The sequence below is a fragment of the Camelina sativa genome, chromosome 7 (genome assembly GCF_030686135.1).
Source record: "Camelina sativa cultivar CO46 ecotype springtype chromosome 7, ASM3068613v1".
In the NCBI taxonomy this organism is placed as follows: Eukaryota; Viridiplantae; Streptophyta; class Magnoliopsida; order Brassicales; family Brassicaceae; genus Camelina; species Camelina sativa.
In genome coordinates, this window is record NC_141886.1 from 19,495,525 (window position 1) to 19,520,129 (window position 24,605).

The window sequence follows — 24,605 nt, forward strand, 5'->3', positions numbered from 1 at the left end:
ATTTGCATTCAAAAACAAACATATATATATAACATAGATACCCCAATGCTGTTGCGTTCCCACAGTTTATGAACAATGTAATCCACAACCTGCAGCAATACAATATGATTGCGCAAAAACTATAATCTCCATCTCTCTATTGTAGATCGATTAATATCCAATATCAATTTTACATTCCCTGATTTCGTTCTAATCAAAACATAAAGAAAAAACAGTTCCAACAAGATACGAACGCTAACAAGATACGAACGCTAACAAGATACAAAGCAAAAAGGAGAATTCATACTTCAGACAATCCTTTTCGGAGAGCTTTCGCCGTCGGAGCATTCGAGAAACAGAGGGAGAGAGAGATGAGACATAAGCGAAGAATAAACAAAAAAAATGAGGAAGGAGGAAGGAGGAAGAGAGAAAAAACAAAATTCACCCAACCAATATTCCCATTTTTTATTTACTTTTAATCAGTCAATACCTAAGAATTCTAGCAAAGAGGTACCCATAAAGATGCTATAAGAGTATCTCCATCAAAACATCTTTTAAGTAAAGTATTTTAATACATATTTTATTTTTAATTTTGAAAAAATGAAATTAAGAACTTTATAAGAAACTTTAATATTTTATAGGTTTATTGAAAGTTGTTAAATTTGAGGTTTTTAAAAATATTTTTCTTAAAAATTTGAGAAATAAAAGAGAGGCCAGTTATATTGAAATTCAAGTGCCAAAACATATAGATTATTACAATGAAAACTCATGGTTAATTGTCTTGGATTGATCTGATCATTTCTTTGGATAAGTTCGACGGTTGGTTGGTTGTTGATGGCACCATCGTAATGACTCTGAAATCCAAACTAAAGAAAAGAACACAACTGGAATCAGTCTTAGACGACTATGAGAAAGATATACAGGGAGAGAGATATAATGAACTTTCAAATGCTCAAAACAAAACTATGACACATGCAAAATCCATGCGTCAAACAAACAACAACAAGCTCGTCATAATCGATTTACATGAAACAAACATCATTAGACTCAACTTGTGTTTTTTTCTTCACAGCCAGGACAAGCTTTGCAACATGAGTTCAAAAACACCACTCGAGATAAACCAGATCAATCAGTTCTCAGTTATATTAAAAATCAAGAAACACCATTAAGAATCAGATATTTCCAGTAGGTAATTCTAATTCGATTTCAAAGGTGGTTTGCCAAAAAAGTCACAATTAGTGAATCCTACAATATACTATTCACGAAAAGCCCTGAATCCAGTATCATGTCGATATAAATTCAAGAGGCCAGTTATATTAAAATCCATAAAACTAATGATTCATATTGATCTACTAATGAAATCAAAGAGATTATTACCTAGAGAAACGATTAAACCAAGCAATTCGAGAATTGACCACTTCAATCTCCGATTTGGTGAAGCAAAAACCCTCTCCAATTGATGAACCGCCACCGTCGATAGTGCCGCAGTCGATCGAGATGATGATATCGCCGGTGAAAGACGCTTTGCCCAGTGTTATACATCTTCTCTCAAGCTTTTCCATTCTGATCTATTGATATCGAAGAGACGAGAGAGGAGAGACAGAGAAACGATTAAGGAGAGAGAGAGAGAGGAGAGCAAAATCAAATCGGGAAAGAAGAAAAAGAATTTTTTTTTTTTTTTTTACTCCAACCAATCACAAACCAACACACCCATGGTTCTTAATGATCCTAAAACATCTAAGCTAACAATCGATTCTTAGCAAAATCAGATTATTTCCATTATAATTAATCTGCTTTTTTGCTAAACAACTTGTAAGATATTCACTAAGATGCTTTTGTAAGTCATAAGCTTCTTAACATATCGTCTTCACATTAAATGCTAGTTTTGTACATGTGGGTTGGTGATGGTAGCTTTCTAACGACTATTGAAGATCATTAAATAAATACACATCATGACTCATCCCATATTTAAATGGTAACTCAAGTTGCAATCAATCAAAGTCTGTTTTAAAAATTGTTAAGGGCTAGTCGGACCAGTGGAGCAGACCTAGGGCTTAACAAAAAAATAAAAGATTAAACGAAATTTAATCGGATACTAGTTTTAGAGTTATTTTAAAAATTAATAATAAAATTAAAAATATATAGTATTAAATATATGTATAATTTTATATATGTTAAAAGAATAAACATCAAATAAAATATAAAATATAGTATTATCTTTAAAATTACGGTAAACACGTAAAACATAATTATAAAATAAAATCTTATGATTCTCATTAAAAATTTGTACAATAGTTATTGTAAAACATCACAAATTCTTAATTTAAATATCCAAATAAGAAAATGAGATATTTGATTTATATATGGTTCCAAAAATAATCGATATACACAAAGTTAAAAGGGGAGTAATCAAATTAGATAGGCCTGGGCAAAATAGCCGGATCCAAAAATCTGATCTGAATCCTATCTGAAATATCCGATCCGAACCCGAAGTCTAGAAATACAGAGATGGTGGGCCTACCAATTTTACGGGGTGTAATCGGTGCTAGGCAGAGATTTTTAAAACAGGGTAGACAAACTCTTTATGGCAACAACAACTAATTTGAATTTAAGCAAATACTATTATTTACTGATTAATAAAAATTGCTTGTTTCATTTTTTTTTTTTGGTAACAAATAGAAATTGTATTTTTTTATATATGTTGAATCATAAAGATTATAATACATAAAAAGTAAGTTCAATGTTATTTGTAAACATATATAAAGCCAATATTATTTGATACATATAATATTAAGTTCAATGTTATTTGTAAACATATATAAAGCCAATATTATTTGATACATATAATATTATCATAATAAGAAATAAGAAATTATTTTACACTTTATCCCATCATCTTCTAATAAATAAAGTTATCCACCAATTTCTTATATTTTTTTGGATTTTTATAGTGTTCCAGCCGATTAAGAAGCAAATCGTGGAAACGTTACGAGTTAGGTGGATTCTAGTGAAACTTCCTCAAATCAGAGCCTTAAACACTTTCACCTACTTCTCTTTGAGATGCCCTTGACAACCAACCCTCCCGAAGTCCCTCTCGGTACCTAAACAAATGCATACGCAACAGCAACACTCCCAAATCTGAGGGAAACCAAAGATGTACCCGTGCACGTGCGTTGGACAATTATACCACGATGTGGGGGTCCACACAACTAGTCAGACAAAATTAGGTACACCCGTGTCTCAGAGCACTTGATTTACTGATGAGAGGACATGACACACCACTCAACTCAACGACTCCACTAGTAGTGTTTTCACTTCAAATCATAAAGCCTCTACTTCTTGTTTAATTTTTTTAGTTTATTAAACATACATTTGACAAACTTGGTAAATCTATAGTTTAGTAGTATATGCGAAGAGGAGGTTTCCAAGTTGCAAAAACCTCATCATGAAGTTAACGTACTGATAAAAGTTTTTTCATTGATTCTGTTAACAACTTACTCCATTACAAACTCGCAAAAGTACAATGAAACCATCATTACAATCTTTATAAGCTGTTAAGAAAGAAGATGATGATAAGACCAAGATCGCTGTTTTTACTTGCTCTGGTTGTTGGTTAAAGCTTTGGTCACGAAATGCGAAACGATTCCAACAGGGCAGAAGAGAAGGCAAAGCGAAACAGAATGCCTCGTTTCAATCTTATTCAGTAAACCATCATTATAAACTTGCCTGCATAGAAAAACAACCCAAAACACGCGTCATAAGAAACACATTCGGATAGATTCAAAACCCGGTGAGAAGAATATATACCTGGCTGCGAAAAGATCAACAACAAGAAGATGAATCCAAGCAGAAGCAAGAGTTATTTCACTTGAGAACATTTTCGCTATTCCAGACAACTGCAGATGTAAAAACAAACTTTAGAAAACTGCAATGACACTCTTGTTTTCCAATGTTTCAAGAAAGGGAAAAAAAAAAAACCTCTGGCAACATGTATTTACTAGAAAACATGTATTTGAGCGTCTCAGGTGTCCAAGAAAGGTATAACAAATACGCGTATAACAAGCCTAAGATGATATACGGTATGCTACTCTCCACAGACTTCTTGGTCTACACAAAAGAAACATGATTACCCAAATTTAGAACCACAACTTCTTTTGAGTCTTCACAACAACAACACAAGACTTGAAACTAAAAACATAAACTTACAATTTCAGCTTTTGGAGCTACAATCATTAGAGTATAAAAGGGAAGAACCGCAGTAGTTCCAACCGCAAATACACTGCTTGCAATCTGAGAAGTAGCTAACCCTGCAACATAAAACATATCAGAGAGATCCAAAACCACAAATTGAATGACAAAAAGTGTCAATCTTTAAAAGGTTACTGAGAGTTATGTTTCAAGTTACATGAAGCTTGTATGCTGGAGCATCTCTTGTGAGCTACAGAGTAAGAGTTCGATGAAACATTGCGGCGAAGAGAGATTCTTGATCCACCGATGAAGCTCCAACGATTATCAAAACTAATTCTTGAAGAATCAAGACAAAGTTCCGATCTTTTAGCCGTAATGTTCCGTTTCATCATCTGAAAATCACCAACACAAAAAAAAGTTTTAAACTTTATCTCTTAGAAATTCCGAAACTTTCATACAAACAAAACACAACAATCAGAAACAGAGGTTCTGAAACAGTAACATAAAGACTCTGGGTCAATTCAAAACCCCATTAAATTCTCCAATTTGAGTCAAAAGATTAAGACTTTTTTTTAAGGTTATCCATAACTAATAGTAAGATTCACCAACAGTGTAATAACATATTATATAAGTGAAACTGGGGAGAAGAAAGAGTACCGAGAGAGGTGATGAGGAGAAAGGCTGAGAAATGCAAGAAGAAATAACCATCTTTGATTCAAATCTTCAATACTAGTCTTTCCCAAAATCTGATCTTTCATTACCTTTCTTTCAACAAAACTCTTCTTCTCTGCATATAAATAAGAGAAGCAATGGGGAATACAAAGAGGATTTGAGAAGAGGTGTTAGGTTTCCACTAAACGGAAGTGGAAAGCTAAAAAAGTAGTCTTTCACTCTTTCGTCCTCAGTGGTTCGACAATTATATGCTACACTTTTTTTGTTTGCTCTCTTTTTAAAGTTTTCTATCTTTTATTTTCATTGTTTTTTAACAAAAATTAAGACTTATTAGAGAGTTTTTTCATTGGGTCATAATTTTGACTTTAATAGTTTCGGTTCAATTTCGGATGTGATTTATATAAAATTTCCGTTTAGATTATGTTATAAACAACACTTTTTTTTTTAAACGAAGATTCAATATTTTTGGTTCGGATGTAATCCATATAAAATTTTGGTTTAGATTATGTAATAAACGAATGAATGAAATTATGTGTTCGTCCAAAAAAAAGAAGATTATGTAATAAACAAGACTTTTTTGTTGGCCTTTATTCAAAGTTTAAATCTAATTTAATATGGATTAATTATGTACAATTTTGGTTTACAAAGATATCATTTACTATTAGGGTAGTATTACCATATAAGTTTTTAGCACCGTTTTAAAAATGGTTAGACGCTAGTCGGACGGTTAGACCTAGCAACTAGGGAGAAAATTAGATATTAAAAGGAAATTAATTAATCAGAGATTAGTTTTAGGGTTATTTTATTGAATTAATAATTAATATAAATATATTATACTAAATCTATGAATAATTCTATTTGTGTTAAAAAAAACATCGAATAAAATATAAAACTATAGTATTGTCTTTAAAATTATGGTAAACACTTAAAAACATAATTTTAAAATAAAAATTTATGATTTTTAGTAAAAGTTTGTATATTAGTTATTGTAAAACATCACAAACTCTTAATTTAAATGTCTAAATAACAAAAAATATATTTGATTTATATTTGGCTCTAAAATAAACGATATACAAAAAATTAAGCAAAAAATAATCAGATTAAACAGGTTATAATCAAATTAAACAAATATAATTAGATAACTGATAGTCGAGGATTAGTCATTAATCTAATCAAAATTGTGAGTCTACTCAGGGTCCGAATGGTGACCGCGTATTTGGTTGTGCGGGAAAAGCGTTTTTAGAATGCAGTACGGATCAACTGCGGTAAATGCAGTTTGCGGGACAAGTGCGGTTTATACAAAATAAGCGGTACAAAATGATAATTGATTGGTGAAAAAACTATTTGCGGTTTAGTGATTTATATTATAATTTAAATAGATTATTATTGATTTAAATTGATTATTATTGTTAATGAAATAACATTTTCATCGATGATAAATGAACTACAAACCCCAAAATTTAATTTTAATTAATCATGTAAATTTTATATATAAAAAATCAAAATTTATTTAAATTTTTGTTTATTTTAATGATCACTAGAATAATTAAGTAGAATTAACAATTATATTATTTACTTTATCATTACTAACATTCACTTTTTTATCATTAGTAATTTCATCTATTATTTATAAAATTTAAAAACCAAAAATTCTTTTAAATTAATCATGTAAATTTGTGTTTATTAAAATAGTGAAGAAATACAATGTTTTAAACATAAATTTGTTCTACAAGAAACTATAATTTCTTTTTAAAAAAATTTAAATCTAGTTAATTATACATTATTGGTTTAATTTGTAATGATAAAAAATAATCAAATTTATTTAAACTAAAATTTAAGTTTTATGTACATTTTTTATGCACAACTAAAATATATATATATATATTTATAATTTATTAACTTTTTTTGGTATTTACAACATATGTAAATTATTCTTATTTATTTTGTTATTTGTAATATAATTATTTATTGTATAAGCATCTTCTTTTTTACTTAAAACAAGAAAAATACTTAAGTTTCACCCCCTTCCCTCTTAACCAATCAGAATGTTCTATCTAATATTTTATTTAAAATATAAATCAAAATTAAATTAAAAATCAAAACTAATTAAGGAAACAAATTCTGTATACTTTTAATTAAGGAAAGTTAAATTTTGGCTTGGTTTAGATTTTTAAAATTAAACGAGGTTATATATCTGTTTGGATTTATAAATGAGAATTAGGGTTTAGATTTTATAATTGAAACGAAATTATATGTCAAGTGAACCTATTTGTTCACCCCCTCTTCTCTTAGCCAATCAGAATCTCCCATCTAATATTTCATTTAAAAAAATAAATCAAAATTATATTAAAAAGCAAAAAAATTAAGGAAACAAATTCTGTATACTTTTAATTAAGGAAAGTTAAATTTTGGCTTGGTTTAGATTTTTAAAATTAAAACAAAATTATATGTCGGTTTGGATTTACAAATAAAGTGGTTAGGGTTTAGATTTTACAATTAAACCGAAATATTATGTGGGTTTAGATTTTACAATTAAAACGAAATTATATGTCGGTTTGGGTTTACAAATGAGGTGGCTAGGGTTTAGATTTTACAATTAGAATGAAATTATATGTCGGTTTGGGCTCACAAATGAGGTGGCTAGGGTTTAGATTTTATAATTAGAACGAAATTATATGTCAGTTTGGGTTCACAAATGAGATGTTAGGGTTTAGATTTTAGAAGTAGAACGAAATTATATATCGGTTTGGGTTCACAAATGAGATGGTTAGAGTTTAGATTTTACAAGTAGAACAAAATTATATGTCAATTTGGATTTATTAAAGAGCGGTTTAAGTTTTTAATTTTATCATAATGCATACAGATTTTATTTCCTTATTTTATAAGGGGGTGAATGAAGAGGTTCACCTCTAGGGGTGAACCCAAATATTGTTCTTATATGTCGGTCTAGAATTAGACCCATGCTAGAGCACGGATTAACATTTATTTTATTTATTTTGTAATTTTTATTTAAAGTATTATATATATGATTGTTTTATTTGTTTTTTTTTTTTTTGCTCAAACACTATGCCATGAAATCATATGTTGAATATAACTTATGAAAATAACATCTATTTTGTATGATCTATTCTAGTAGATCTAGATTTTGACCCGCGGTACACTGCAGTTTAAGTTATTTGATAAAAATATTAATTTATATTTGTTAATTTTATTTGATTTGTTTAGTTTATAAAATTACATATTGCATTTTGATTGTTAATTATATGACTTAACCTACATTATACCGCATATTAATTATTTTGTTACAGTATTAATTAATCGATTTAATTAGATACGTCTATTAATCTAATATTCATATTGTTAACAAAATAATGAGATGATATTTTATTTATGTAGCACCGAATTAATGATATTTTAAGTTTCTATTAATATCTACTCAAACATGTCTAGCTAGCCCTGGGCATTCTGTTAATTCGGGTTATTCGGTTTTTCAAAATTTCGGTTATCTAAAAATTCCGCCGAATTAAACCGAATAAAAATTCGGTTTGGGTTATTCGGTAATCGGTTTATTCGGGTCGGTTATTGGATTTAAAATCAATTCCGAAATAAACCAAATTTTTTTTATTCGGTTTATTTAAACCGAATTAGACCAAATTTATAAGAATGGGCTTCAAAAACAAATTTACAATTACAAACCACTATACTAGTGGGCCAAGTTTTACAAAACAAAGCCCAAATTAAATAGCAACCAAAATCCATTAAAATTTAGGGCTTTATGAACTCCTTGCCCCTACTCATTTCTAAGGCGGCGGATCTGCGACGGCGACGGTAGCATTAGCATCTAGCAGTGGGATCTCCCCGTGAAGAAACATGCATTCATCGAGATCTATAACCTACCATCATCAAAGCAACATGCAATCCTTTATCTAAACTTATGAAAATCGATTAAAAATTTACCAATCGTGAGTTTGGTGTTGGGGAAGCTAGTAGCGGTGAATCTGTACCACATTTTAGTTGTCGGATAGAATTGATTATAAATGACTGATGGACCATCATTCATAGATCTGAATGATGGTGATAAGGCTAACAATGTTTTGAAACTATTGTGCAAAACACTGGCCATGGATCTATGACGACGAAGAGAAGAAGATACATAAATAGGTGGGAAGATGCAGCAAAAAGAATAATAAAATGAGAAAGATTGAGAAGAATGAATGAGAAGAAGGAGGTATAGAAAAAGTTTTCTCTCGTAGGCACAGAGAAAAAAATAAGAGAAGAAATGAAAGATCTAGGGTTTTTTTTCATTTTATATGGTGCACCTATTAACCGAAAAACCGATCGGTTATCGTCTGCCGAACCGAACCAAATTGATAACCGAATTACTAAAATTATTTCGCCGATCGGTTTGGCTTTCTTCTCACAATCAGCGTCGAGAACTGAAATTTTCGGTTTTCTTGGTTCGGTTTTTTCGGTTTACTCTGAATGCCCAGGACTATGCCTAGCCATATAACTTGTCGTGTGATATGTTAATTCGTTAAAAATTTCATAAAAATCTAAATATATTTTTAAAATTTAAAATGTTTTAATAAAGTTTTTTTTTTATAGAAATTGAACTACTTATAATATTTGAACTTCTTATAAAGTTTAAATATTATTAATATCTTAAACAGTTATAAAATTAAATGTTTTAATAATTGAAATATTAATAATCTTTAAAGTTTTTAAAAAGTTCACAAAATAATGAGATGATATTTTACCCGTGCAACACTGAATTAATGACATTTTAATTTTCTATTAATATCAACTCAAACATGTCCTGCCATATAACCCATCATGTGATATTTTAATTCGTATATATTATTAAAATTTAAAATATTTGAATAAATTTTATTATTTTAGAAATTGAAAGACTTAAAATATTTGAACTTCTTATAAAGTTTAAATATTATTCATATCTTAAACATTTTATAAAAATATAAATGTTTTAATAATTAAAATATTAATAATCTTTAAAATTTTTAAAAAGTTATACATTTGAATTTTTAAATTTATTAAAAGTTGAAATTCTTTAAAATAAAGAACCATAATAAAATGCTTAAATTTTTTAATTTCAATGTCTGATAAATCAAGGTTTCTGCTCATTCGTATTCAGAATCATTTTGGTCTCTTTTTTATTAATATGACTTTGAATCTTTGCCTAGTTTTCTTAGGTGATGTAGGGCATTTTGTATATATTTTTTATTCATCAGTTTAACAATATATGTCTGTTTAAAAAAATTGAAATTACATCATATGCTGAAAAAATCATAAATTTTATTAACTAAATATATTAGTTAAAAAATTGAAATAATTTAAATATAAAATAAAATAAATGTGAAAGAAGAATCACATATTTTTGTTTTAATTAGGTTGAGAGATTTCCTTATCTTTTAAATGTTACCTATAATTGATTTATATGTTACTATAATTAACTAAATCCATACTATCCTTAATTACAAAAAATCAGACTAACCCGTATATTATGATATACCTATGTCACAAGTTTATAACAAAAAATCATAAATATATCTATTATATAGTCTACTAAAAAATGTCGTGTACTTCCGTTTTATTATATAGGGTACAAATATAAAACTAACATTAGAATGTGTAAAAAATTACAATGAAATGCCATTAGAAATACAGTACAAACAAGAATAGAATGTGTAAGGGTACTAAAGACAATTAGTCATCTAATTAAAAAATATTAATTTTACTATATTAATTGAGAAGTACAAATATAAAACTAACATTAGAATGTGTAAAAAATTACAATGAAATGTCATTAGAAATAGTATAAACAAAAATTATTAAGGATACTATAGACAATTAGTCATCTAATTAAAAAATATTAATTGGCGTAAAACTAAAAGTCAGTGCAACTACTGATATACTTGCATTTAAAATATTCTCTATCATACTTTTTCTCTCCCATTTACACGAAGGTGAAAAAAACAATAAGATGAAAAGCCCCATCACAATCTATATGTAATTATGTTTCGATATTATCATCGTACCCACCCGGTGAATAGAAGTAAACTACGGGGCGATGATTTATCAGACTCTTCAACTGGTAGATATAATTTCCATGTAACTTAGACTTATTTAAATAATTGTAAATAAACCACTCTGTTCATGCCATTTTAAAAATGTTGATCATTCTGAAGATTATGGTGAGCAAGTTTTCGATGGTAGTAGTTAAGAAGCATGATCTTAAACAACATTATATAAATTTGTGTAAAAAACATTCTTAACATACAAATTTATTATATATAAGAAAACAGAATTTATAATCACAAAAGATTATTAATAACGTAACAACAACAAAAATTATTACAAAAATTTACATCAAAATAAAAAGTTCAGCTTGTGGCGTAGGTTACTCTTAAAACAATATATTAGTTACTATAAACCTTCTTTAAAAAAAAAACAAAGAAAGCGGATTTATGGTGATACACACCATATATGGAAAACATTTATTAGCGGGACGTTTTTCAATTAACAAGACAGAAAAAAAATTAATGCGGTTTTCTTTTTTCGGTTCATCATAAGGTCTCGAAAATTAATATGCAAACGCGAAAGGTGAATAATCATGTATACCAAATGAAATTAATAAAATTCTGTTATAAACCACTTAACGGATGGACTCCATAACCAGGCCCATACACGGCCCGTTCATGGCCCGTGTACGTCCAAGACAATAAGGCCCATCGGCCATAGGTTTTATGTCTAGTCGGTTATGTACTCTACTATATATATATGTGTAACCTCGAGTTTATTCAATAATAAGACAAGAGAAATACTCCATTCGATTCTCTAGTTTACAACACGTTATCAGCACGATTGTTCTAAAGATCCAGCTGAGTAAAACCTTAAAACTCTAACCGCCGCCATTCACCCTTCTTCTTTCATCAAAACCCTAAACCGCCGACGTTCCTTCCCCTTGTCGAAAACTAGTTCCAGTTTCGAAGATCTATTAGTGTTCACGAGCAAAAATGTGCTCGTGATCAAGTTCCATCCTAAACCAGTTCGAGGTTCGCGGTTCCAGGACGAGTGCGGTACGAGAGCAGTACGTGAGCGGTACGTGGATCGGGACGTGAGCGGTACAAGGAGCGGTCCGAGATCTGTTCGTGGGAAAGCAGCTTGCAGTTCTGTTCGAGGTTCGTGGTTCGTGATCAAGGTATATTTGAGGTCTGTAGCTCCCAGATCAAAACCGGTCATACCCCTTTTGGTGTTAAGGTAAAATCGAAACTTATGGAACCATATAATCGAACTTGAATCTAAAAACTATTAAACCCTAAAACCTGCAACTGCACAAACTAATAAAAGATCAAGACATATGATTCCTATGACCCTAAAAATCGGATTTGCTTGTCATGGATTGTTTGTTTATTGTTGCTATTGCTTGATTGCTTGTTGCATGCATCATAAGTATGAAAATCGGATCATGTATAGGGTATTATAGAATCGTTTATTGCACAAACTGTTTCTGCATATAATCAAGTTGCATGAACTCTAAAATCGAATTGGATAGACTTATTTTAGGGTTGTTAAAATCAAACCTTACATAAAAATATTTTTGAATCCGATTGTTCTTAAAATTATTGTTAAATTCCTAAAAACTAAAACTTGAAAATCGGAATTGTTTTAAGATTAAATCATTGATTAGAATAACTTCTAATTTTATTCAAGTAATTATCTAAAGCCTAGAACAATATTTACTAAAATCCTAATTAGAAAAAGGAAAACTTAAGAAAAGGAAATTCTATCTAATAAAAAGGAAATTGTTGCATGCAAGTTTTCTATCTAGGTTTGTTTGTTTTCCATGCATACCAAAACCGAAAATTATGAGTAAAGGCAAGGCATGGTTTGGTCTTAAATACCGCACCTAAGTTTAAATTTAATGGCATGGTTCGGTCTTAAATACCGCATGACCTATTGATTGATTGCATGGCTCGGTCTCAAATACCGCATGCTAATAATTGGTTGTCTATTTCTGTTTTATGCAGATGGCAAGGCTTAACAACTTAGACTATGCTGCATTGAATGCTTCTGGAGACAACTATTTGCAATGGGCATTGGACACTAAGATCATGCTACAGTCAAAGGACTTATTTGAATGAATTGAGGAAGGTTTTGAACCATCCAATAAGCAAAATTACAAGGCCATTATGCATATGCTCCATCACCTTGCTGAGAGTCTCAAGAATCAGTACCTCACCATAGAAAATCCTCTTGACCTTTGGACAAAGCTTAAACGCTGATACGGACACCAACAAACGGTACTCTTACCAAAGGCTTAATTTGATTGGAAAAACCAAAGGATCCAGGACTACAACTCCGTGGATGAGTATAACTCAGAGCTTTTTAGGATTGTCTCACTCCATAGGTTGTGTGGTACTGAGGTGACAGAGAAAGAGTTGCTAGAGAAGACATTGTCTACTTTTAGCACTCACAACATACTACTTCAGTAACAGTACCCTGAAAAAGGTTTCAAAACCTATGGGGTCTTAATCTCGTGTTTGCTACTAGCTGAGCAGAACAATGAGCGTTGATGAATAGTGCTATGAGACCTCCTGGTATAGCCCCACTACCAGAAGCACACAAGGTAGATATGGCAAAGCAAAATTCTAATGAGCCTAAGGAGCCTAAAGAGCCCAAGGAGACCAACTATGTCCATAGAGAAAGACACTATGGCCGTGGCCGTGGTTGCAGAGGACGTGGTGGTCGTGGACAGTACCAAGCTAGCCGCTTTAATGGTTATGGCCGTGGAGGCCGTGGCCGTGGTGGTAGGGGACGTGGGTCCTTTAAACCGCAAAACAAGGCTAAATCGGTTTGTCACCGATGTGGTATGTCTAACCATTGGGCCAAGAATTGCAGAATACCTAAACATCTCATTGATGCATATCAAGAGGTGTTGAAGAAGAATCCAGAAGCCAACTATGTGTCTCTCGATGGTGAAGATGACTTCAACCATGAGAATGATGATTCACTAGACTATGAGACTTCCGATTGTTTTAAAGAAGATAACTAGTTTTACATTATGGCCTTGGTTTAATTTCTAAGCTTTTATGCTTTATTTCGGTTTTATGTATTGGATAATTGTTTTGGTTTAAATTCAATGATTTTATTTCAATATATATTTGCTTGTTTTATTAAAGTTTTAAACAAAAATCATTGTCATTATAGAAATGGCCGAGTATATGAGTGTACTAGTGGTGGACAGTGGATCCAGCCACACAATATTGAAGGATAAAAGATATTTCATAAACTTCATAATGAAAAGTGCCAATGTTAGTACAATTGCGGGTATAGCAAGCTTAATAGAAGGCTACAACCAAGCTCACAAATTATTACCTAATGGCACACATATTGAACTAAGTGATGCCTTGTACTCACCCAACTCGAAGAGAAGTTTATTGAGCTTTAAAGACATTCGATTGAATGGTTATCATGTTGAAACAAAGGGTGAAGGAAGCAAAGAATTTCTATACATTACTGAAATCGTGAATGGACATAAGAAGGTCCTAGAGACTATACCTGCATTAGCCACTGGTTTATTCCATGCTAAGATTAACATGATAGAAGCTAACTTGGCAAAGAATAAAATGTTTAATGAACAGTTCACTCTATGGCATGACCGACTTGGCCATCCGGGTTCGAACATGATGCGTAAAATGATTAATAGTTCAAATGGGCACACTCTTAAAGAGAGAAAAGTTATCCCTAAAAATCTCACGTGTGTAGCATGTGCACAAGGGAAACTTATTATAAGGCCATCACCAGCAAAAGTAAATAAAGAAACTTTGCATTTTTTGTAAAAGATACAAGGTGATATATGTGGACCAATACACCCACTTTGTGGGACATTTAGATATTTTATGGTTATGATCGATGCATCAACTAGATGGTCACACGTTTGCTTGTTACCACAAGGAACCTAGCATTTGCTAGGATGTTGGCTCAAATTATAAGACTAAGAGCACATTTTCCAGATTTCCACTTAAGACTATACGTCTAGACAATGCTGGTGAATTTACATCCCAAGCGTTTAATGATTATTGTATGTCCATGGGGGTGAGTGTGGAACATCCTGTGGCACATGTCCATACACAAAACGGATTAGCAGAATCCTTCATTAAACGAATACAATTAATTGCTCGACCATTGCTAATGAGATCGAAGCTTCCTGTGTCGGCTTGGGGACACGCAGTTTTACATGCAGCAGAACTTATACGCATCAGGCCATCTAGTGAACATAAGTATTCACCATCCCAACTATTAACGGGTCATGAGCCAGACATATCCCATCTCAAAACATTCGGGTGTGCCGTTTATGTACCAATTGCTCCACCACAGAGAACTAAGATGGGACCTCAAAGGAGGATGGAAATATATGTTGTATATGAGTCTCCCACCATTATAAAGTATCTTGAGCCAACCACAGGAGATTTATTTAAGGCCAGATACGCGGACTGTCACTTTGTTGAGTCCGAATTCCCAATGTTAGGGGGTGAGACTAGCAAGTTGGTTAAAGAATTAACATGGAATCAAACATCCTTAAATTGGCAAGATCCTCGAACTCTATCATGTGATGCAGAGGTTCAAAAGATTATTCATTTACAGAAGCTAGCTATTCAATTGCCAGATTCCTTTGCTGATCCAAAGAGAGTAACAAAATCGTACATACCAGCTTGTAATGCACCAATAAGTATTGATGTTCAGAAGGAACACAATCAAGTTGCTACAGAGTCTAAACCACGTTTAAAACGAGGTAGACCATTAAGTTCCAAAGATAAGAACCCTCAGAAATCTAAGAAAGGTGCAAATCAAACCGAGGTTAAGGAAAATGCAGACATGGCCGCGGCAAATCCTAAGGTACCAAATGAGGTTTGGGACGCTGAACCTCAAGGACCTGAAGGTATTGATAATAATGAGATCTCAATCAATTATATCATGTCTGGAACTCAATGGAACCGTAAAGATGTCGACATTGATGAAATATTTGCATATAAAGTAGCACTTGAGGTAAATGAGGATCATGAACCCACGTCTATATTAGAGTGCACTCAAAGTAAAGATTGGCTAAAATGGAAAGAAGCCATTGACGTGGAGTTAAACTCTTTAAAGAAGAGAAGTGTGTTTGGTCCGATCTTAAGGACAACGCCTAAAATAAAGCCAGTTGGACATAAGTGGGTCTTTGTAAGGAAGAGAAATGAGAAAAATGAAATCGTGAGATATAAGGCACAGCTTGTAGCACAAGGATTCTCTCAAAGACCATGAATAGAATATGAGGAGACATACTCCCCTGTGATGGATGCAACAACATTTAGGTACTTAATAAGTCTGGCTATAAGAGAAAAACTGGATTTGCGGTTAATGGATGTTGTAACCGCATACTTATATGGTCCACTGGATAATGAAATTTATATGAGATTACCAGAGGGTTTTGAGCTCAAAGATAAGATTGGTTCTCGAGAACAGTACTAAATAAGGCTGAACAAATCCCTTTATGGACTGAAACAAAGTGGTCGAATGTGGTATAATCGATTAAGTGAGTACTTAGCTAAAGAAGGCTATAAGAATGACCCAATCAGTCCATGTATATTTATAAAGAAGTTTGCAAACAAAGAGTTTGTGATAATAGCAGTATATGTGGATGATTTGAATATCCTAGGAACCTCTGGAGAAATCGCCCAAACAGTCGAATATTTAAAGAAAGAGTTTGAAATGAAAGACCTAGGTAAAACTAAATTCTGTTTGAGATTGCAGCTTGAGTAAATAAATGAGTGCATCAAATGGCATATACAGAAAAGGTACTCAAGAGGTTTAATATGGACCAAGCTCACCCATTGACCAGCCCAATGGTTGTGAGGAGTCTTGATTTGGATAAAGATCCATTTGGTCCAAAGAAGGCCGATGAAGAAGTTCTCGGTCCTGAAGTGCCATACCTCAGTGCTATAGGAGCGTTAATATTCTTGGCTAGCCACACTAGACCGGACATATGTTTTGTCGTGAACCTCCTAGCAAGATTTAGTTCTTGTCCGACTAAAAAGCATTGGAACAGTGTTAAGCATGTTCTGCGTTACCTACAAGGGACGGCAGACTTTGGTTTATTTTATACTAACTATAACAAAGAAGGTTTAGTTGGTTTTGCTGATGCAGGTTACTTATCGGATCCGCACAACTCTAGGTATCAAACCGGATATGTGTTTACACACGATGGTACGACGATATCGTGGCGTTCTATGAAGCAGAGCATTGTGCCACTTCGTCCAACCATGCGGAGATCCTAGCAATTCATGAAGCCGGACGAGAGAGTGTATGGTTGAGGTCGATGACTCAAACATATTATAGCAAATTGCGGAATGGTCGAAGACAAAGAGCCAACCGTAATCTACGAAGATAATACGGCCTGCATCGCACAGCTCAAGGAAGGTTACGTCAAGGGAGATCGGACGAAGCACATCCTACCCAAGTTCTTCTTCACACATGAACTACAAAAGGCCGGAGAAGTTCAAGTGGTGCAAGTTCAGTCATGCGACAACTCAACCGATCTCTTCACTAAGGCATTACCGACAACTACATTCAAGAAGCTCATGCACCAGATTGGAATGCGGAGGCTTAAGGACTTTAGGGATGCTTAGAACAGGGGGAGCAATGCGTGCTGTACTCTTTTTCCTTCACCAAGGTTTTGTTCCACTGGGTTTTTCTGGTAAGGTTTTAATGAGGCAGCAACCCCCTAGCGTATTGCATTGATCCCTTAGCATTGGCATGGTTATGTCAACCAAGGGGAGTGTTATAAACCACTTAACGGATGGACTCCATAACCAGGCCCATACACGGCCCGTTCATGGCCCGTGTCCGTCCAAGACAATAAGGCCTATCGGCCATAGGTTTTATGTCTAGTCGGTTATGTACTCTACTATATATATATATGTGTAACCTCGAGTTTATTCAATAATAAGACAAGAGAATTACTCCATTCGATTCTCTAGTTTACAAAAAATTCACAATTGACTTGATGATACAAAAAACTTACCATCAGGATCAGCATTTTCTTCGATTTGCAACGCGTCTAAGTTGGCTAAATCGGAATTAGCAGGGGTAACAGCAAGTATCAAGCAGCCATGGTTCTTAATGTAAGACAAGATCATGGTTCTTATACGAGCTTCAATATCAGTAGGCTGATCACCAACAGGAACCTTAGTGATACACAAGAGAGATATCCAAAACATTAGGGGAAGATATTTTCAAACGAATTGGATTATCTGATACACCTTTGTTCTCTCCTGATATTCTATTAGTCTCAGTCTACACAAACAATTTAAACCATCATCAAAACTGATATGTGACAAAGAAGCTACACGAACACTTGGAAGAAGAGAATGAATGAGAATATATAAACCTCAATTCTACATTCTACTTTCACGGTTACAACCATTTATACACCAAAATCAAAACTTTTGATTCAAAAGTCATCACAAATGCTACAAGCTGAAAACGCTATTTGTAACAGGAAGAGGCCTTACCAACGGTGGAGCCAAGTGAATGTGAAGAGTCCTGAACAGACTGTGTAGCCTTTTGCGTCACTTCCTCGGTCGTACCTGCGAGCCAAGAAAGTAACAGCTCCACTCAGCTTTTCCACCATCCCTCTTTTGACTGTGTAGCTTTTTTTTTTCTTTTTCTCCTAAAATTTTACTTACAGGCTAACATGTGTTAGCTAAGCATCGCTCCTAAAATATCTAAGCTAAAGATCCATTGTTAGTTAATTAAGATTTCTGATTTATTTTTTTAGCTTTTTAAGCTAACAAATGCAACTAACGGAGATGCTCTAAGTTTTTGAATATACTAATCGAGAATATGTGTTGTGTGAGTGGAAATTTGAAGTTAAAGTGAATTTAGGTGGACAAGACATAAGTCTAGTTTCATGACAGATAAGGGCAGAGGTAGGTGTTCCCCCATTAATTCGTTTTTTTTTGTTTTCTTTAGATATATACATTTTATGTTTTCTTTCACAATCAGATATATTAAGGAAATTGGAAAAAGAAAATACATTTTTTGAAACAAAAACAAGAAAATGATAGTCATGTGGCGGGCTATTATTAGTCATTGTTTGAGACTTTGTTCTCAGAGTCCACCTCTCACTTCGATTACTCCCGCTTAGTTGTCAGACTGACTTTATCCGTCATGATTAGTTTCTTAAAAAAGTCAGTTATCCAACATTTACCTGATTCAGTTACTTTTGGCCTAGTCATATTCCCGATTATTTTTAGATTATCACTGAACACCCGTTAGCGTTTTGCCAAATTTTAAACAACGGTTTGAGAAAATGGATGGAGTAAGGACTTGGGTGGGCTATTCGGTATGTTGAAGCTCCAAAAGGAGAGTTGGGATTTTTTCTCTCAGGAGGTCCACCCATTTTGGTCATTATTTCTGTTAATGGGCCTTTTGGTCCACTCATTTTGTTTTTTTTCTCTTTTCTGATGTTCACTCCCACCTAACTTAGTCAACAAAAAGTTACATGAAAACAAAAACAAATTTGTGATTTCGCATTTCGATGTAATCGATGGAGAACAAAACTGAGATTAAATGGTAAAAGAGATTTGTTTCTTCTAATGGTAGAAAAGGTATTTATACTTAAGTAAAAAAAAATTTATTTAAAATAAACTTCCTACAAACAATTTTTTTTTCACAAAACTTTGAATTCTTACCACCCTCATGTATCTTATCCTATTCCGAAAGTACCTAAACAACATTAAAGCACATTATATTTCATATTATCCTAGTTCCAACAATATCTTATGTGAATTTTGGGCCAAGTCAAGTGATTGAGGAAAAATATATAATCCACAAGATCCTTTGAATATACTTAAGTAAAAATGAATATCCGAGACTCTTATCTAGAATTCTATCCTAAATAAAGCACGTCCACTTATGTATCCATCACTAGATTTCAAGTGGGTCATCTTTTATTTCAAGATATTGTTAGTCTAAACCTCTCCTATACCTCATTAATCGTGAAAACTTATTTTATTCAAATAATTGCTATTCAAACGACGGATCAAAAGGTTAAAGTACTTTTATGTTATTGTATATTTCATTATTTTTGAGCCGCATTGTCCTCTTTTCTTGTTTGTTCATATGCAAATTCGAAATCAAAAGACTTATAGAACATTACATATTTATTTCATCAGACATTTGAGAAATCCGATAGAAAATGTCTCGCAAACCGGAAAACAAACGTTAAATCCGGAAATTAAAACTTTAGATATAAAAAAAAAAGAAGAAGAAGAAAAGCAGAATGATATAAAATCAAAGGTGGGGGATAATGTTTTGATGTTTACAAAGAAACAAAGCAAAGGGGGAGAGGTTTGGAAATTAAGCATTGGTGAAGCTTGGGGGCTTGTAGGCGATGAAACTGATGCACTGCACTTGACGGGTGTTGTCGAATCCGATGATCCTAATGAAGGCTTCGGGGTACTCCTTCTTGCACTCCTCGACTTCCTTCAACACTTGAGCGGAGTCGGTGCAACCGAACAAGGGAAGCTTCCACATTGTCCAGTACCTTCCATCGTAGTATCCGGGGGTGTTACCGTGCTCACGGTGCACAAACCCGTTCTATAAAAACCACACATGTTACAAACCAACTCAGAATATTTTTTAAAAAGAGTTCCTAATCAATATTATACCACCAACAACAACAAGAAAATAGTCCAAGATCTATATTATGTTCAAACTTGATTACCTCCAACTCGAATTCAACACAGGGAATCCACTTGTTGCGGATAAGGTAGTCAACTTCCTTAGCCAATTCGGATTCGGTAAGGTCAGGAAGGTAAGAGAGGGTCTCAAACTTCTTCTTTCCGATCGGAGGCCACACCTATAATTTTTTAAGATTTACACAATAATAATAACATTAGTTTATGTAATTCGAATGAATATATACAAAAAAAAATCGAAAGAAGAAAAATATATATATGAACCTTCATGCAGCTAACTCTTCCGCCGTTGCTTGTGATGGAAGTAATGTCGTTGTTGGCCTTGCGGGTGGCTGGGAAAGCAGCGGAGGACTTAAGTCCGGTGAAAGGAGCGACCATAGTGGCCTGAGCCGGAGAGGCAACCATAGTAGCGGAAGAGAGCATAGATGAAGCCATTGTTCTTCTTTACTCTTTTGTGTGACTGAGGATTGGTCTAGTGCTTTGCTCATCTATATATAATGATAATAACAATGAGAACAAGCCCTTGAATGATCCGAGGGTCGAGGATTCATGAGGTTGGATTGTGAAGGGATTTAGACCGTTAGATGTTGAGTGTGGATATGTGTGAGGGTTAAGTTCACTTGGTAACGGCCACAGAGCCTAAGGTAAGGTGTTGAGACCCTTATCGGTTTGTACCGCTAGAACAGTGCCACGTGGAAGATAACTCCATGAATCTTATCGTTATCTATGAGTGAAAATGTGTGATGGGTGGTGCTAACTCGTTTTACTTTCCGGAGGTTTTGGTTTTGGCTCCGTCCCTTTTTTGGGGGATTAATATTTTTCCTTATTACATACAACCTCTTTTTTTACCTCTGACTTGGATAGATAAAACTATATATATAGAATGATCTTTTTTTTTTTGTCAACTATATAGAATGATATCTTATACATTAATTCTCTGTAAAATATGCCAGAAAAGATCAAGTTTAATGTGAAAAGTGAATTTTTAGTAATCATACATTTTTTAAGCTTGGATTTGGTAAAAATATTAGAATGGTATGGTTCACGAATAAAAATGGGAGTTCCTCCTTCCGGTGATTCTTGTCTCATCATATTTCTCTAATGCCTCGCTCGAGCTTCGAACACATCATGATGGGTTGCACTATTATGTGCCTTCAGTAACCGTAAGAGCTGGAAGAGTTATAATGCTAAGACAAATACTTAATACACAAAACAATAGGAAAAAATTGGAATATTTATCCAACATTTTACATTGTAAACGTAAAACAACACTTCCACCCAAAAAAAATTAATTAAAGCAAGACTCTTAAAACTAGATATATTCTTTCCACATCTTAAAACATATTGTTATCAAGTTGTATTTTTTTTAATATCGTTTTCTAGTTTTTAAACTAAATTATATTTTATCTATTAGTTAGAAAGACAAATTTATTAAGATTGAATGCTCTAATCGCCATCATTCTTAGTGGGTCATACCTCCTCTCTCAACCCGTGGATCTATCTAAGAATGGTCGTTCAATTTTTTAATCTGGTTTCGGTTTGGTTTTTTGATTTATGATTTATTCGGTTTTTTGTATTTTTCAATTTGGTTGCGGTTCAGTTTTTACGGTTTTATAATTTTTATGGAAAATATAACTTTTTAAAAAGCATATGTATTTCGTTAGGTTATTAGGTTTTACCTCGTGATAGTCTATTATTTTGTTGATATGATATTGTAATAGTTTAGTGGTGCTTGTAGTCGATGGTGAATTGCATCTCTATATATACTGTTAACGGTTGTATATATGTTTTATATAAACTCTTGATTCGCAAGTTGAGAATATACATTTTGTTATTTGGTTAGCTATGATTTAGGAATGAATGATATCACATATTCTTATTTTGATTCTCAATTGATATTATTGGATTAATAGTGTATATTTAAAGCTAATAAGAACTTAGCAAATATTTAATCGTTTATTAAACGCAAATTAGATATTTCCTAAGATGTATTCATTTGAATTAGTTGCTATATTATATGGATGTGATTACAAAATTTGTGTTATCAACTCTTTTTGTCAAACTCAGCCCTAAAAATTCGGCATGTAAATTAGATCTTTCCTAAGATACTATAGGCATTACTTGACATTAATTGGATGTAAATAAGTACGCTATGGATTAGAAACCGGCCCAAAATATTCGGTAATCTTAAAGAGGATCCGGATAATTGAATCGGTTATAATTTTAGTTTAAAATCTAACCCGAAGTTGGCAAAAAGCCAAAGAGTAATGACACCCTATTGTACTCTAAAAATGTATTTCGAGCTCTATATGTGGATGTACTTGTTTGGTTATAAATATCCTAAGAAAAATTTTAAAATATATATCTGTTTATAAAAACTCATATCACATCATATGCAGAGAAAAAAATCTAAATTTTTATTAACTTTATGAATTAAATAGTAATTAAAATAATTAAATATAAAATTAAATAAAAATGCAAGGAGAATTATATTTTAATCTAAAATATTGATTTAAATTAGGTAGACAGTTTTAGGAAATTAATTAAAATTTTCTAATGGCAAGTAAATGTAAATTTTTTACACCTTTTAAGGTTAGTTTCATATTTGTACTTCCCAATTAATATAGTAGGATTTCATAAGTTATTTCATAAGATTTATAAATTACTTTGGGGGATAATTGTAACGTTCTAACCGCCATCATTCTTAGTGGGTCATACATCTTCTCTCAGCCTGTGGATCTATCTAAGGATGGTCGTTCAATTTTTCGATCTGGTTTCGGTTTGGTTTTTTTGATTTATGATTTATTCGGTTTTTTGTATTTTTCAATTTGGTTGCGGTTCAGTTTTTACGGTTTTACAATTTTTATGAAAATATAACTTTGCAAAAAGCGTATGTATTTCGTTCAGTTAGGTTACAGTTTTATTAGGTGATTCTATATTTTACAAAAAATAATCATTATGTTTGTTGCATAAAATAAATAAAAAATAGAAAGAATATATCAATCAATAAGTTTTACATAATTTCAAATTATAGAATCTAAATCTAGTTTCAAAAATCCAAATAATTCAAAATTAAAATACAAAGAAAATAATTCAAATAATTATAGACCCAATTGAAAAAATCTTAAAGACATTATTATATTTATTATAAACTGCACATAAATAATTATATATAGGTATTCCAAATATTCATCAAAAAAAAAAACATTTGATTTTACGGTTTTTAACCAAACCAAACATAAACGATTTGGTTAATAAACAAATGGATTTTAGACTTAACTATAACCAAAACAAACCATTTATTTCAGTTTGGTTTAGTTCAATTTTTTGGATTACGGTTTTTTGCTCACTCGTAGGTTCATCTTTATCTGACGGCCAGTTCACTAGATCTGAGAGGCTGTAAAGACTTATTTACCGATCCTACAAATCACCACATGATTTTTCTCCGTGATTTTTCCTCACTCATATAGTTCTGGTAATCACTTCTTGGAAGGTCATCCGTCCAGAAATCGCTCTAGCTCAAACAGTAAACTGTAGAGTTCTCTAAGTATTATTGACCAAAAAACAAGTGCACTTGTACGAAATATGTGGCCAAATCAATTATTTTAAACTTATCTGCATGCATCACCATATTTCATGAAAGTGGAGTAGTCCTGGGCATTCGGAGTAAACCGAGAAAACCGAATCAAGAAAACCGAAAATTTCGGTTCTTGGCGCTGATTGTGAGGAGAAAGCCAAACAGATCGGCGAAATAATTTTAGTAATTCGGTTATCAATTCGGTTCGGTTCGGTAGACGATAACCGATCGGTTTTTTGGTTAATAGGTGCACCATATAAAATGAAAAAAAATCCTAGATCTTTCATTTCTTCTCTTATTTTTTTCTCTGCCCACGAGAGAGAACTTTTTCTAGACCTTCTTCTCATTCATTCTTCTCAATCTTTCTCATTTTATTATTCTTTTTGCTGCATCTTCCCACCTATTTATGTATCTTCTTCTCTTCGTCA

General features: G+C 32.5%; 2 protein-coding genes and 1 long non-coding RNA gene across 3 annotated transcripts; all 3 read right to left on the minus strand.

The window, feature by feature from the left end:
• Positions 1-108: 108 nt before the first annotated feature.
• LOC109130128 (uncharacterized) lies at positions 109-1,802 on the minus strand. The gene is made up of 2 exons (XR_015561279.1): positions 1,357-1,802; positions 109-845 (listed from the first exon to the last, which is right to left on the minus strand). It is a non-coding gene; the product is annotated as an uncharacterized LOC109130128 (long non-coding RNA).
• A 1,634-nt stretch (positions 1,803-3,436) lies between these two features.
• Positions 3,437-5,175, minus strand: LOC104701307 (protein ABA DEFICIENT 4, chloroplastic-like). The gene is made up of 6 exons (XM_010416955.3): positions 4,825-5,175; positions 4,385-4,559; positions 4,186-4,286; positions 3,958-4,086; positions 3,787-3,875; positions 3,437-3,705 (listed from the first exon to the last, which is right to left on the minus strand). Exons 1-6 carry the CDS (start codon positions 4,873-4,875, stop codon positions 3,573-3,575), a joined length of 678 nt encoding a protein of 225 aa, XP_010415257.2. The 5' UTR covers positions 4,876-5,175; the 3' UTR covers positions 3,437-3,572.
• Positions 5,176-20,045: 14,870 nt separating this feature from the next.
• On the minus strand, positions 20,046-21,062 carry LOC104701308 (ribulose bisphosphate carboxylase small subunit 1A, chloroplastic). The gene is made up of 3 exons (XM_010416956.3): positions 20,865-21,062; positions 20,627-20,761; positions 20,046-20,499 (listed from the first exon to the last, which is right to left on the minus strand). The coding sequence occupies exons 1-3, from the start codon at positions 21,033-21,035 to the stop codon at positions 20,260-20,262; spliced, it is 546 nt and encodes a 181-aa protein (XP_010415258.1). The 5' UTR covers positions 21,036-21,062; the 3' UTR covers positions 20,046-20,259.
• Positions 21,063-24,605: the final 3,543 nt, after the last annotated feature.

Excerpts from the sequence above, each read along its gene's own strand:
- LOC104701308 (XM_010416956.3), bottom strand. The coding sequence starts at position 21,035 with ATGGCTTCATCTATGCTCTCTTCCGCTACTATGGTTGCCTCTCCGGCT. Across the intron at positions 20,762-20,864 it reads GAAGAGTTAGCTGCATGAAG|GTGTGGCCTCCGATCGGAAA; the intron begins GTTCATATATAT and ends AAAAAATTATAG. Across the intron at positions 20,500-20,626 it reads GTGTTGAATTCGAGTTGGAG|AACGGGTTTGTGCACCGTGA; the intron begins GTAATCAAGTTT and ends TGGTTTTTATAG.
- LOC104701307 (XM_010416955.3), bottom strand. The coding sequence starts at position 4,875 with ATGGTTATTTCTTCTTGCATTTCTCAGCCTTTCTCCTCATCACCTCTC. Across the intron at positions 4,287-4,384 it reads CTCCAGCATACAAGCTTCAT|GGTTAGCTACTTCTCAGATT; the intron begins GTAACTTGAAAC and ends TTTATGTTGCAG. Across the intron at positions 4,087-4,185 it reads TAGCTCCAAAAGCTGAAATT|ACCAAGAAGTCTGTGGAGAG; the intron begins GTAAGTTTATGT and ends TCTTTTGTGTAG.